The following is a 14061-nucleotide window of genomic DNA, read 5'->3' on the forward strand; positions in this document are numbered from 1 at the left end:
TTTTGGAGAGACCTTAATTGTGAGACATCACACTACATGTGTCTGTATCTCATCCTGATCTGTTTTTGATGCAAAGGATTGGAAGTAGATTGTTTGCCTCCTCGATGTTATTAGAAGAGACTAATTATAGAATTTATGGAAAAAAGTTATGATTTACTTTCGAATCTTCTCTTTCTGCCCCTCCACCTTCTCAGCAATGACATGGTTTCCTCCAACACATCTTATAAGACTGAGTAGAGGTTTCCAAACTGTGTAGGACAGAAGTTAATTATGTTTATTGAATTTGAAGACCCCCTCTTTAATATCAAACATGTTTTCAGATCCACACATGATGATAACCCAATATCTTTGAGAAAATACATAATGAAAAAAAAACTACTGGATGTTCAGTAATAATTTTAAATGAATTTGTATTTCATTAGTCACAATGGAATCTCCATCAGTAGGAACCATAATAGTGCCTGTATATTATGAGGCATTTTCATTTGCATTGCAGTGTGCAATGTAAGTATAAATTTGTGGAGCCCTCACAATAACATTGCAGACTCCCAAAATTTGAGACTGGTACAGATTCCTGATGAGCCCCTACTCATTTCTTTTACATATTACCTTATTTTCAGTATGGTATTGTATTTGACACATGAGTTGTTTAGAAGTGTAAGGAGTTTACCTGGTTTGCAAATCTTCCATGTTGGCTTGAAAAAGTTTTGTGTTTTCTCCAGTTGTTGGATAGATATGAGATCAAACTTGTTAACTGTACTGTTCAAATTTTCTCTTGAGCTGCTAGATTTTATCTACTGTGTCTATCAGTTACTGAAAGAGTTGTATAAATGTACCACCTTGGTAGTAGATTTCTCAGTTTCTCCATGTGGCCCTTTAAGCTTTTGTTTTATGTATTTTGATGCTATGTTATAAGGTGATGAATGTTTAAAAGTATTATATTTTCCTGGTGAATTGAACCATTTTTTGATGTATATTGATTCTCTAAAGTTTTTTTTCTTTTCTTCTTGGTCTGTTTCTAAATATTTTCTCTTGGTTCATTTTATTTCATATTATTTGGCATCACATTTTGTGAGTTGGAGAGGAAGGTTTAAATATATGCCATTTGGATATGTTTCCTCTCACTCTTTTGTTTCCTTTTGCCTTAAATGTGCTTCTTTAAACAGCCTAAATCTAAATTTTGGGGGGCATAGTCTTAAAATCTTTGTCTTTTAAATTGAGATTTAAATTTATTTGTGTTTATTACAGTAACTGATATATTTGTTTTTATTTCTATTATCTTCTTTTTTGCTTCCCATTTATCTTGCTTTTTTGTTACTTTCTCTTTCTTGCTTTCTTTTGGATTTATTCAGGCTTCCTGCCTTCCATTCTTCCACACCCCATTCTTTTTCCTCTATTGTTTAGAAATACGTAGTTTATTTCTGTGGTTTTAGTGCTTATCCTAGCTGTTTGAAGATGCATATGTAACTTAAAGCCTAGAATTAATCTGTATTTTTACCCACATCTAAATAATAAAAGAATATTAGAATGGTTACACTTTGATCTCCCTCTTCCAATTTAAAAATTCTAGTCAATTGTCACTCCCTTGTTTGCAACAAATTAATCATTATTATTATTGTTTGATATTTTAGTACTTGTCCATGTATCTAAAAGTATTTTCCCTGTTTATTCCTTCATACATTTCAAACCTTCCATTGGAATTATTTTCCTTTTTACCTAAAACACCTATTCTAAAATTTCCTTTAGCAAGAACCTTTTGGTAGAAAATTGTCTCTGTGTTTTCCTGAAAATGAACTTAATTTCCCTTTGGTTTCTTGGGGTACAGAATTTTAGGTTGACAGTTATTTTATCACAGAAGACAGAAGATACTATTCCATTGTGTTCTAGCATCCACTGGGGCTATTAAGAAGTCAGTGATTGACTTAAATATCATTCCTTAGCCGATAATCTGTCTTTTCTTCCTAGCTGTTTTTAAGATCTTCACCTTTTCTTTGTTGTTCTGCAGTTTCACAGTGATATGGATAGCTGTGGATTTCTTTTTATTTTTCCTTCTTTGGATTTATTGGACTTCCTAGATCTGAGGTTGTCTTGCAACATCATTAGAAAGTTGTAAACTAGTATCTGTTGACTGTTGCCTTCCCACAACTGTCTGCTTATGACTCTTTCTAGTACTCTTATTAGATGCAAATTACCTTTTCACCCTCACCTGCATACTTCTTAACCTCTTCTCAACATTTTCCATCTCTTTGACTCTCTGAACAACACTAAAATAATATATTCAGCTATATCTTCCTGCTCAGTAATTCTCTTTTCATCTATGTGCAATACACTGCTTAATATAGTCACTAAGCATTTTATTTCAGTTATGATCATTTCATTTATAGAAGTTTCATTGAAGTCTTTTACATCTTTTCTTTCATTGTTTATGGGCTTGTTTTTACTGTTCCCATTTTTAGATTTTTAATTGCCTTAAACAGATTATTTCATTATTAATTAATATTTAATGAATCATCATTAATTAAAAACAATGATTTTCAGAATTGGTTTGACCATTCCAGTATCTGAAACCTGCTGTTTATTCAGCTAGTTTTTGTTCATTGAGCCTTGTTTCTCTGTGCATTATTTATTTATTTACTTATTTAGTTACTTTGTTGTTAGCTACTCCTTTTTTCCTAGAACTTTATCTATGGGAATTCTTTGAGACCTATGTCAGTATTAAGTCCTCAATTGTACTGATTTTTGCGAGTTACTTGGAATATCCCTACCTGGAGACCTCTTTATGTTATATTCTTCCTTTGAAGTTTTTCAGAACACAAACTTAATGTTTTGACATCAGAGCTGTCTGTGTGAGAAAGAGCTTTTGGTTTCAGATTTTTAGGAAGAATCTTTTTTTCCCTCCACCCAGCACTGAGGTATAAACAGGCAAGTCTCTTAGATGCCTTCCTCTACATTAGCCACATAACAAGGATATAGCTGTTTGGGACTCCTACTTTATGAGGGAGTTTCCTATTACATTTTGCATTAACGAGGTGAATCTGGGCTTTTATATCTTAGGCTCTAACCCCTTGTGAAATTATCAGAGTTGAAAATCAAAATCTCCAGAGTTTTGCAGAAACCCTAAAGCGAAAGCTAGGTGTGAACTTACCTCCTAAGATTCCTGTCTTCACTTCATTTTGAGACTCTGTTTTTTTCGTTCTTTGATGTCAGCAAGATGATGTATATTTTAAAATAATTTCTCATATTTTATCCAGGGTGTTTCAATTGGGAGAGACACTCAGGGTAGCTAATACACCATTCTGCTGGAAACAGAACATATATTGTTTTATTTAATTCTCTCATCAGCCCTGTTCCATAAAGAAGAAGAGATATGTTACAGAATCAACAGTAATAATATTTTGATGTAAACCTAGGTATCCTGACTCAAAGCCATGACTCTTCTTTTTTTTTTTTTTTTTCCCCAAGTCTTATGGTACAGCCTCCTCCTTACAGAGCCTTGAAGAGATCAATACAGTCAATCTACCATGTAGCCCTGAATGTGTTTTGTAACAGTGATTACTGTAAAGAGCTTAGGACTTTCTTATCTTAATTTACATCCTATTCTTGAGGAGTGTAGCAATCAAGTAAATCTAGGAATATGATACTTTGGGTTCCTGGAATGAATATCCTAAAAACTATTTTCCTGGATCATTCTTGGGAGTAGAAACCTCTCTGTGAAATTATTCCCAGTGACAGCCTATCCAAGCCCAGCTTGTAACGTTTATGAAATGTCTGCAGTGCCTTTAAGTATGCACGCATACATCACATTTAGTACTTTGCTCTTGGGCATACTGGGTTTCTTTTGGGAAATGGAAGGCATTCTGATTCTTACATGGAGTACCTTCAAACCAATTCTTTAACAATAGCGTAGAAGCAACCTGAGGTATACTTTGGACCATTCAAGGAAATAATATATTTATTTTAAACTCAATATCTAGTGTAAAAAATTTAGGCCTTCTCTATTAATAGCATTATTTGTAATTAATGGTGTCATCTTCATCAGTGACATGCAGCTCCTGTTTGTTGTGGTACATCTTTCTTCTTGTCACAGACAAAACTTCTTGGAAGCATCTGGATAAAAGTTAAACAATATATAGTGAAACTAGACTTACATTTTTTTGACTCTCTGAATAAAATCCGAAAGTCCTTCCCTCATGGTCTGTCAGGCAGTGCATGCTCTTGCCTTCTGTATGCCTCTGAGCTCAGGGTCTTCCACCCCCCTTATGCCTGCTCTTCTCCAGTCACATGGGTTCCTCATTTTTCACATATGTCAAGACATCTCCTTCTTTCTCTTTGAACTGCCCTTCTTTCAGGTAACCGTGTGGCTCATGCTCTCATCTTATTAAAGTCTCTTCTCAGATGTCTCAAAGGAGCTGTTCTGCTCAACCTTTCTAAAATAGCACCTGCGTCAGGTGGATATTACTGGGTAACAAATAACCACAAAACTCTCAGTAGTGAACAGCAGTACATGTCTGCAGGTTAGCTGGGTGACTAATTGACCAGTCTAGGCTGAGACTGGGTTGTCGCTTTCCTTCAGGCTCTGGGTCTGTCTGGGTGTGGCTTCTCACTGCAGTGTTGGCTCATATCTGCTTCACGTCTTTCATTTTTGTATGCCTGGGATATGGCATGGCATAGATGCTCAGTGAATATTTGCTTGGTAAATAAGTAAAGGAATGAATAAATGTGATAGAAATTAAACGAATGAGTAGATATAATAGAAATTAAGTAAAATAATTCCCTTCGCTTAGCATCTCCTAACATGTGAAATAATTGATGTGAACTCCAGGTAATTCTGTCATGTCTTCTATTTAATTTTCATATGTTCAGATCAGAGAACAGGCACATGTTTCTCCGGCCTGGTGAATGGTCGCTGTGCACAAGAGCTTCCGGGCAGAATGACAAAAATGCAATGCTGCTGTGAGCCCGGCCGCTGCTGGGGTGTTGGAACCATTCCTGAAGCCTGTCCCATCAGAGGCTCTGGTGAGCTGCTGGCTGCTAGTTCCTCAGGACAGACAGTGTTAGGAAAATTAGTAACAATAATGTACTTTAGTGTTTCCCTAAAGACAAGTCATGTTTGCATTCCTATTAGTGTCTTCAATATGACTTGGGTGTTTTTTGTGAAGGTTAGGGTGGCATTGGTTATTGGGATCAGTTTTTATTATATCCATTTTGTTAATATTAGAAAAACTCCTAAAAACTGATCATTACTTGACTTTAAGCAAGAATTTTTAATAATTATCTGGAATGTCAGTATTTCAGTTCAGTTTTAAAACCTCCTAATCTTCTATTTGAAGCTTGAATAACAAATTTTGGCCTTCATTTATACTTTATTTCAGGAATGCCCTTAGCTTATAGTGTCCCAATCCTTAAAGATATGTCCTCTCTTTTCTAATGACCTTAAAAATTAAGAATACAAGGGTAGGAGGATACCTCTCATTCACTTTGCTATATTAACTGCTGTATACCTGAAGCTATACTGGGAAATTAAGATGAATGAAAAGTAGTTCCTCTTGTTAATATAATATGCATAGTAAAGTACAATTAGTGTTTATCACATAAAGGTATGTTGATAATATGTTATTATATTATCTTCATGTTATATTATAAATACTATGAAAAATAATAACACTTTTTGAAATATGCTTATAAAGATATGTATCTATATGTACTATTATGGAGAAAAAAATTAAGGCACATTCTTCCTAAATCTCTAAGCCATGAAATTCCAAAATTGAATAGTAAAAATTTTTAAAAAGCAGAGTTAATGCATAGTATATAATTTTGGAAACTCATCATTCCACTAGTATGTGATAGTAATGTCAATACTCAGACAATTGCTTGAGCTAAATAGTTTTCACTTCTTCTTATATAGTGCCCTGATTCTGAGAACAGTTAAGGAAATAAGGCAATCACTATATTCTTGCTTCTTTTCCCTCAGCTTTGATACTTGGACAGATAATGAGCAGATTTAAAAGTTTACTAAATACTGTCTTCTGTTAAAAATCCACATTAGAAAAAAATTATTCTGAAGCCATATTAATCCCTTAAAGAGAAGAGAAGAGGTAGGAAAAATGTGTAGGTACAATACTGATGGAGATTTAAGTAAAACCAAACATACAGAATGAATTACTTAAAGGTTTAATTTTCATCCATTCAAGTAAATTTCTTGCATTTACAGTTATATCTGGAATTTTATGAGTTGCACTTAGGGACATAAAATCAAAATGTGTAGATAATTGTTTGGTTATGCAACTCAGTTAAAATATGGTATACATATTTTAATTTTTTCTGAAACATCTGTATCTTTTTCTGCCACTGCTAGCATTGAAAATGTTTATTAAGATAATAACTTACTTATTCATATCATCAAGTGAGGATAACCTAAAATGATTATTACAGTACACAAATTGCCTTTATTATGCAGAAATCCATTCATTTGTGGTTAACTGAACTTTCTTCTCTTTTAGAGGAATATCGCAGACTTTGCATGGATGGACTTCCAATAGGAGGGATTCCAGGGAGTGCTGGTTCCAGACCTGGAGGCACTGGGGGGAGTGGCTTTGCTCCAAGTGGCAATGGCAATGGCTATGGCCCAGGAGGGACAGGCTTCATTCCCATTCCTGGAGGCAATGGCTTTTCTCCTGGCGTTGGGGGAGCCGGTGTAGGGGCCGGGGGACAGGGGCCCATCATCACTGGACTAAGTGAGTGTTCACTTTGTGCATAGACTCTTTAGTTTTCCACCTTAAATAATTTTATAATATCTAACTTTTTTGCCAAAGTATGTTTGTGTCTGTGTGTGTGTGCAGAAACTTATTTCAAGGTCTAAAACATAATATAGTAAAACAGAATCTTAGGAAAGTATTATTTTTATGCTCCATAAACTTTCTAAATTGGAGAAAAGAATGAGTGACCCAGGTTCTCTTTGAAAATAGAGATGAGAGCGTGGTAATATTCCAAGTCCAGATGACACCATTAAAGATCACGTTTTTCGGTTCCAGTGTATTTCATTTGGCTGCTTGCAGCTGCCCTGATCATACAACCTTTGAATTGTTTTCCAGAACCATTTCTCAACTGAGATAGACTGAATAAATCTTGCTCTGTGCCTATACAAATATTATAATGAAATATCTTTCTTTTCTTCGCCCTTTTTTGTTGAATAACTTAAGAAATTGAGAACTGCCAGAATTGGCATTGGTGTGCTTGACATTTCAGTTCATTCTTTTTAAAATAACTGCTCTTGCTAATAATATTTAATGATGTCCTACAGTGTTATGTTTATTCTTTTTGGCATATTGCCTATTTACTATATCTGAATATTCAACTACAAAAAAAAAAAAAGAAATGGAAAGCATTCAAATGTACAGTAGAACATTCCTGAAATTTTAAAAAGACACCATTATGAGCAAAGTTTCCAGATGTATATTAACAAGTGCAAGTTACAACCATGTGTCTCAAGAATAGTTTTTAGATTCTCAACGTTAAAGTTTTAATAAAATATAGAATAATGTGGGCTTTTGATATGTACACCTAAATAATATACTATTAAATATCCTCTTAAAAATCGACTTTAAGAAAAGCAATCCATGTTGGAATGATGAAATATCATTTGTGTTCTAATTTTCCCTAGCTATTCTGAACCAGACAATAGATATATGTAAGCACCATACTAATCTCTGTTTAAATGGACGCTGCATACCTACTGTTTCTAGCTACCGATGTGAATGCAACATGGGTTACAAACAGGATGCAAATGGGGATTGCATAGGTAAGCCCATGCTTCTTTAATTCTTGGTTTTCTAATAGCTTTTAGACTACAGGAACAAGTTGGGCTGAATATGATTTTTAAAAAGTCTTTTGAAGTAAAGCTAATTTCCAAACGGGCTCTCCTGTGTGCATGCTCTTCCATGTGCTCCCTTAACCTACTGCTGAGCTGGACCACTTCAAGACTCCCCTTCCCTTTCTGGTCCTAAATGTTGTGATTTCTGTCTCTGCTTCCCCCTTTCCTTCCTTGTTAGCCCAACAACACTGGATATACGGTGGCATCATTAACATGCAAGAGAAGGTGGAGATTGGGAGGAAGCGGTTGATGAGTCTCTTTTTGAGCATGTTGAGTTTTAGGTGTCTCTGGTACTTAATTATAGAGGTCTCAAGCTAAGAGGAGTGTTCAGGACTAGAGTTAGAGATTTAGTAGTCAGTAACATAGAGGTGTTTATTAGAACCATGAGGGTGAATATTGTCAGCCAGGCTGAACAACAGGAAGAGTAAAAAGATAACAGGAGTAGTGCAGCTGGAACCCTGTGTACCAGCAACATTAGTAATGTAGGAGAGCTGGCAAAATAATCTGAAAATACATGGCACTGAAGCCTTGAAACAGTATGCTTTCAAGAGAAAAGGAGTGTCAAGTGTTAAGTGCAGCAAAAAAATCAAATACAGTGAGGACAAAACCACTATTGTATTTGGCAATGAAGAGAGTTTTGATGATCTTTTAAGGGTAGTTTTAGGACCATGGGGATTGAACCATTTTGAGGTTATTCTTTTATTTATTCATCTTATTAGCAAATAATCATGTATGTGTTTTGTAATTAGCATAACCCTAAATACCAGATTTGGGTTCAGGTCTTCTGTTATAAAATATAGATGAGAGGCCAGGAACAGAGACAGGTAGTATCACAATTTTCCCAAGTAAAATTGAAAACATCTAAGTGCACTATGACTATGAAAAAAATGTAAGCCGAATATGGTGCTTTGGAAAAATCAATCATTCTAAACTGTGTACAGAGACACAAGATCAGAATGATTAAATAAAGCTTAGCCCAGGGTCCCTATATACAGGTGCACAGGTTTTGCACCGCCCAACTGTAGAGGGTACCATTCACATAATCTAAGTAAATAGCACACCCCAGGGTTGTGCAGGGTATAACCATATGCATCAGTCCTGCCTTAGCACATACTACTTGGTGCTTGTTTAAGTGATAGACCACGTGGTTATTTTTGGAACACCAGGACATACTGATATATTTATTCTACTTATATGACTTAAGAATGATTTTACTGCCAGAAAATAGATTATAAGTATACAACATACAAAACATCCCCTCTTGCACATACATAAGCAGTTACAATCTATCAAACTGAAATTTGATTGACTATTTTTGTTTTGCTATTAATATTTGCTCTTCATGTATCACTGCATGATTCATCAACCAACAAATAAAAATAGGCCATAAGCTTAATATTTTCTGTAAAAATTAGCCAAAGACCTCCATTTAGTTCATGTTAGCACCCAGGTGAGTTTTTAACTCAAATCATTCTATTTTGGAATAGTAAGAAATAATTTGTTTCTGTTGAGCAAAGGTAATCTTACAGCCCTTGAAAATTAAGAGTGTTTTCTAAGTTGGAATATAAAGTACTTTTCAAGGGTAGACATTTCTTACCACAGTAGTATCTGAGAATTTAACCATTTTGATAATCAGTGTTTCTCAATTACTTCATTTATTTTAGGAGTTTAAAATCCTTATGAATTTTGCTTAAAAATATTCAGTCCTCAGTGAAAACAGAGGAAGGAATCAAAGTGTACAGACTGTAATATTTAAATTCTGTTCATCTATACAAGGCAAAACAAAGGTGATCATTTGGAGGTAATAGGCATTGAGACTCAGAGTAAAGGAAAAGCATGAAATATACATTTCAGAATGTGGCAGTGGTCTTTTGTGATTAGCCTAAAACTTAAAATCTTAAAATAATCCTGGGAAACAAAACAAACAAAAAAACAAATGGGATTTTAAAATCATATGGAATTGTGAAGTCACTAATAGTTTTTGGTGACTGTTTGTACTTCCGAAGAAGAAATAAATAAGTGAACTACTATATCTTCTCCGTGTGCTGTAACCTTGGTGAGGTCCCTAAGGGGCTAAGGAAACAGAAATGAATCAGGGCTGTAAATGGCAAAATAACTGGCAGAACTGTCATAGCAATGCGGGACCTTGGGAACAGGTTCTCAAGGGGAGGAAAAGGACCCTGCTTCCCAGAAGGTTTACCTAAAAAGAGGGGGTTGGGTGCATGGTCTCTCATGTTCTTCACTAGAACAGAGCTTTACAATGATGCTTCTAGAATGATACATCTATGACACCTTTCTAATCGTTGCATTTCGATGTTGGGTACACAGAGAATTTAAGGGATCTTCAGCATTGCCTAGTGAAGGTAATGTTGCCAGTTGGACAGACCATTAGTTATGCTTGATATGCTTGTTAATGCTCTAAGCTCTGTCTTTTCTCATATTGCTTCATTCCTTTGGCTCAGTGAATTGATTTTATCAACCAAAAGCGTAAATGTGAGTCTTAATGGGCTGAAGGCATCTTTGGATGAATTGAAAAAGTATTTAATCCTGTTTTCCTTTGTCGTTTTTATTTGCTATGAGATTCTTTTTTTTCCTCCTTTACCAGAGAGGGTTTAATTGCATTCAGTCTGAGTGTATATATCAGTGAAGCTGGTGAGTTTGGTAGAGTACAGTTCCTCTTTTAAGAACATCTGTGAAAGGAGTAATCTGTCTATTAAAATGGTAAACCTGTGAATTGACTTTATTGTTGTATTCTCCAATTTAGCTGAAATTGTATATGTTAATGGCTTCTCATGTATATGAAATGGCAAGTCACTATGCCTAACCAGTCAGCCAGGTTTTTAATTCTCCAGCATTCAAAATAATATTTAGTGGGCATTGCTGAAAGAAGATGAATTAAACTTTTTCTAACACTGGCAAACTTGATTTCTCTGGGATTTGACTAATCTTCACTGTCTAGTCAGTTGTTTGGTTGTGCAGTCCTTGAATTCTGTGATGGGTTTGCATTTAATCAAGGCTTAGAGAACCTGAAGGAAAGCAGTGATGTTTCTCACACTTGGGACCAGAACTAGTATTTGCATAAAACTTGGTTTCATACAAAAAAAAAAATCCCTGTGCCAATTTTAAGATCCTAAAGAAACCAGAAGCTACTGAATGTAATAGACTTTGTTTTACTTAATTTCCATTTTTTTACCCCATCCTTTGTTTTTTACTTCAAAATATTATCCAAGCCTTGATGCATAGTTACATATATATAGTTGAGTTCACAAAAAAGTTAACAAAAATTTCATAATTTGTCTCTTTTTTAAAACTAGTAGAAGTGTCAACATGTAATATAAATATATATCTTTAAAAATCTTTAATTATCTTCTAACTCTGTACTAAGCTTTAAAGAGGCTATTAACTTGCCCAGATTACTTAGATAATAAGCATTTTCTAGCGTATTGGAACTCGTGGCTGTGTCTTTCCCAAGTCCATGGTTTTAATCATTGTGCATTACTCAAATTGAAAAGTTGTTATTTCTTGATTAAAGCAAATTCCCTTGTACTCTCCAATAGGTGTTATTTTTGTAAATCTCCAGACTGGCCTCTGTAGTTGAAGAAAGGAATTTTTATTCATTTATAAATACTCTGATATTTAGACTATTACCACTGACTGGCCTTCTCTCAAATTTGGGAGGCCTAAATGTACTTTAAACAAACATTTCTAGAAATGGAGTGAAGTCTATAATGGTTTCTTTTGCTACTCACAGATGTTGATGAATGCACATCGAATCCCTGCACTAATGGAGATTGTGTTAACACACCTGGATCCTATTATTGTAAATGTCATGCTGGATTCCAGAGGACTCCCACCAAGCAAGCATGCATTGGTAAGGCAGTTTGCTTTCACATATGATGATATTCCATGAAATATAGTGACCCAGGCTGTTGGGGTTAAAAGTGAATATTAAAATAAGACATGGAATGAAATAAATGCTGTTACATTATTACAGATTTACTTTATGCTACCCTCAAAGTGCTCTCTTCAAACATAAACACTTTTTGCATGTGTAACACAGGCAATGTGGTATCTGGCTTCACAAAAAAAATTCGGTTTCTCTTCCTTCCCTAGATCACAGCTTCCTTTCTCCAAGTAACATCAGTAGCATTACTGCTCTCTGATTAACGGAGCTTACGATTTATTGTCGTTTTCAACTTCTGTTTCTTTGAACCTCACACATAGTCGGACACCAAATCTAACCTGCTCTTTATTCACAGTTTCCTTGCTATGCCCACCATCCTCGTCCAAACCTCTCCCTCACTACTGATTCATCCCAGAATTCTTTTAGCAGATGACTCTGCTTGTCTTCTTTTTCATTTCTTATTCATCCCCTGGCAGTTACTTGAATCACTTTATTCCAGCAATTTTTTTTTTTTTAAACTGCAGGTCTTGGTGCCTTGTTCTTATTAATTAATTTATTTATTTTTGCTGTGTTGGGTCTTCGTTTCTGTGCGAGGGCTTTCTCTAGTTGTGGCAAACGGGGGCCACTCTTCATCGCGGTGCACGGGCCTCTCACTATCGTGGCCTCTCTTGTTGCGGAGCACAGGCTCCAGACGCGCAGGCTCAGTAGTTGTGGGTCACGGGCCCAGTTGCTCCACAGCACGTGGGATCCTCCCAGACCAGGGCTCGAACCCGTGTCCCCTGCATTAGCAGGCAGACTCTCAACCACTGCGCCATGAGGGAAGCCCTATTCCAGCAATTTTTGTCATGTAGCTCTTAATCCAGATATTCTGCAGTTACTTCACTCTTACTCCTTGCTGACTTTTGTAAAAATTAATTTTTATTGGAGTATAGTTGATTTACAATGCTATGTTAGTTTCTGCTGTACAGCAAAGTGAATTAGTTATATATATACATATATCCACTCTTTTTTTAGATTCTTTTCCCATATAGGTCATTACACATTATTGAGTAGAATTCCCTGTGCTATACAGTAGGTTCTTACTACTTACCTATTTTATATATAGTAGTGTATATATGTCAATCCCAATCTCCCAATTTATCCCTCCCCCTGCTTTCCCCCTTGGTAACCATCAGTTTGTTTTCTACACCTGTGACTCTGTTTCTGTTTTGTAAATAAGTTCATTTGTGCCATATATTTTTTTGGAACCCACATATAAGCGATATCACTTGCTCTGAATTTTAGGTCTTCAACCACTATGTCAGAAGCAACTGCACCGGTAATTCCAGCTGCACTGTCCACCCTCTCCTACATTCACTGCACATCCATTTCATTTTTCTCTTTCTTTCCCTCTTCAGCTATTATAAGTGAGGGCTATAAAATTGCATAAACCTACGTATCCAAGAAAAAAGCTGGTGAGAAATGAAAATTTTGCTGAAGAAGCAACATGATCTTGAATATTACATGTAAAAATAAACTAGATATTTAAAATTACATTTATTGTTTTATTGTCTTTATCTATAATTATTTTAAAAGACTAATATTTGGCTATTGTTAATTTTCCCAGACATTGATGAATGCATCCAGAATGGGGTTCTTTGTAAGAATGGTCGATGTGTGAACACAGATGGAAGTTTCCAGTGCATTTGCAATGCTGGCTTTGAATTAACTACAGATGGAAAAAACTGTGTTGGTATGGAAATTGCCTGCTCCCTTGCAAAATATTTTTTAAAGGATATACATTTTTATTTATATATTCTATTTTCATGAAAGCTCACACAACACATATGTGAGAGTTGTTCAGATGACTTAGGTAAAATATAAATACATTTAACATAAGACTATTAAAGTGAAGGGACAGGTTTTTGGGAAATGTCATAACAAATGAATAATTTACTACTTCTGGAAATTTTCTGTGTGGCATATGTTTAATTGTAAGTAGCAGTTGTTCTTTGTAATTATTAGCACCTACTGTATTTTGAATGTCGGGGTTATAACACTGACAAAATAGAAAAGGCCCACCTCCAATCTGGGGAAGCATAAAAATGTTTGACATATGTGATAATCAAACCTCTAAATTTTGGTCCTGGTGATGTCTAACAGTGTAGTAAATATCAGTACTCCACAGAAATATTCTATTTGCACAGCAACATGTATTTCACCAACTAATGAAAGTCCAGATCATTTCACTTGCAGTGAGGTTGTCATTGCTTTATTCTCTCATACAATATAAACATCCCCTGAA

General features: G+C 35.2%; 1 protein-coding gene across 1 annotated transcript in view; it reads left to right on the forward strand.

The window, feature by feature from the left end:
- Window positions 1–14061, forward strand: part of FBN2 (fibrillin 2) — a 232723-nt gene that overhangs the window by 119675 nt on the left and 98987 nt on the right. The window contains exons 9-13 of the mRNA XM_060006959.1: window positions 4864–5016; window positions 6504–6737; window positions 7664–7801; window positions 11625–11744; window positions 13384–13509. Of these exons, the coding sequence (XP_059862942.1) occupies window positions 4864–5016; window positions 6504–6737; window positions 7664–7801; window positions 11625–11744; window positions 13384–13509 (771 nt within the window). The remainder of the gene's footprint in view (window positions 1–4863; window positions 5017–6503; window positions 6738–7663; window positions 7802–11624; window positions 11745–13383; window positions 13510–14061) is intronic.

This window comes from Delphinus delphis, chromosome 3, assembly GCF_949987515.2.
Source record: "Delphinus delphis chromosome 3, mDelDel1.2, whole genome shotgun sequence".
Taxonomy (NCBI): Eukaryota; Metazoa; Chordata; class Mammalia; order Artiodactyla; family Delphinidae; genus Delphinus; species Delphinus delphis.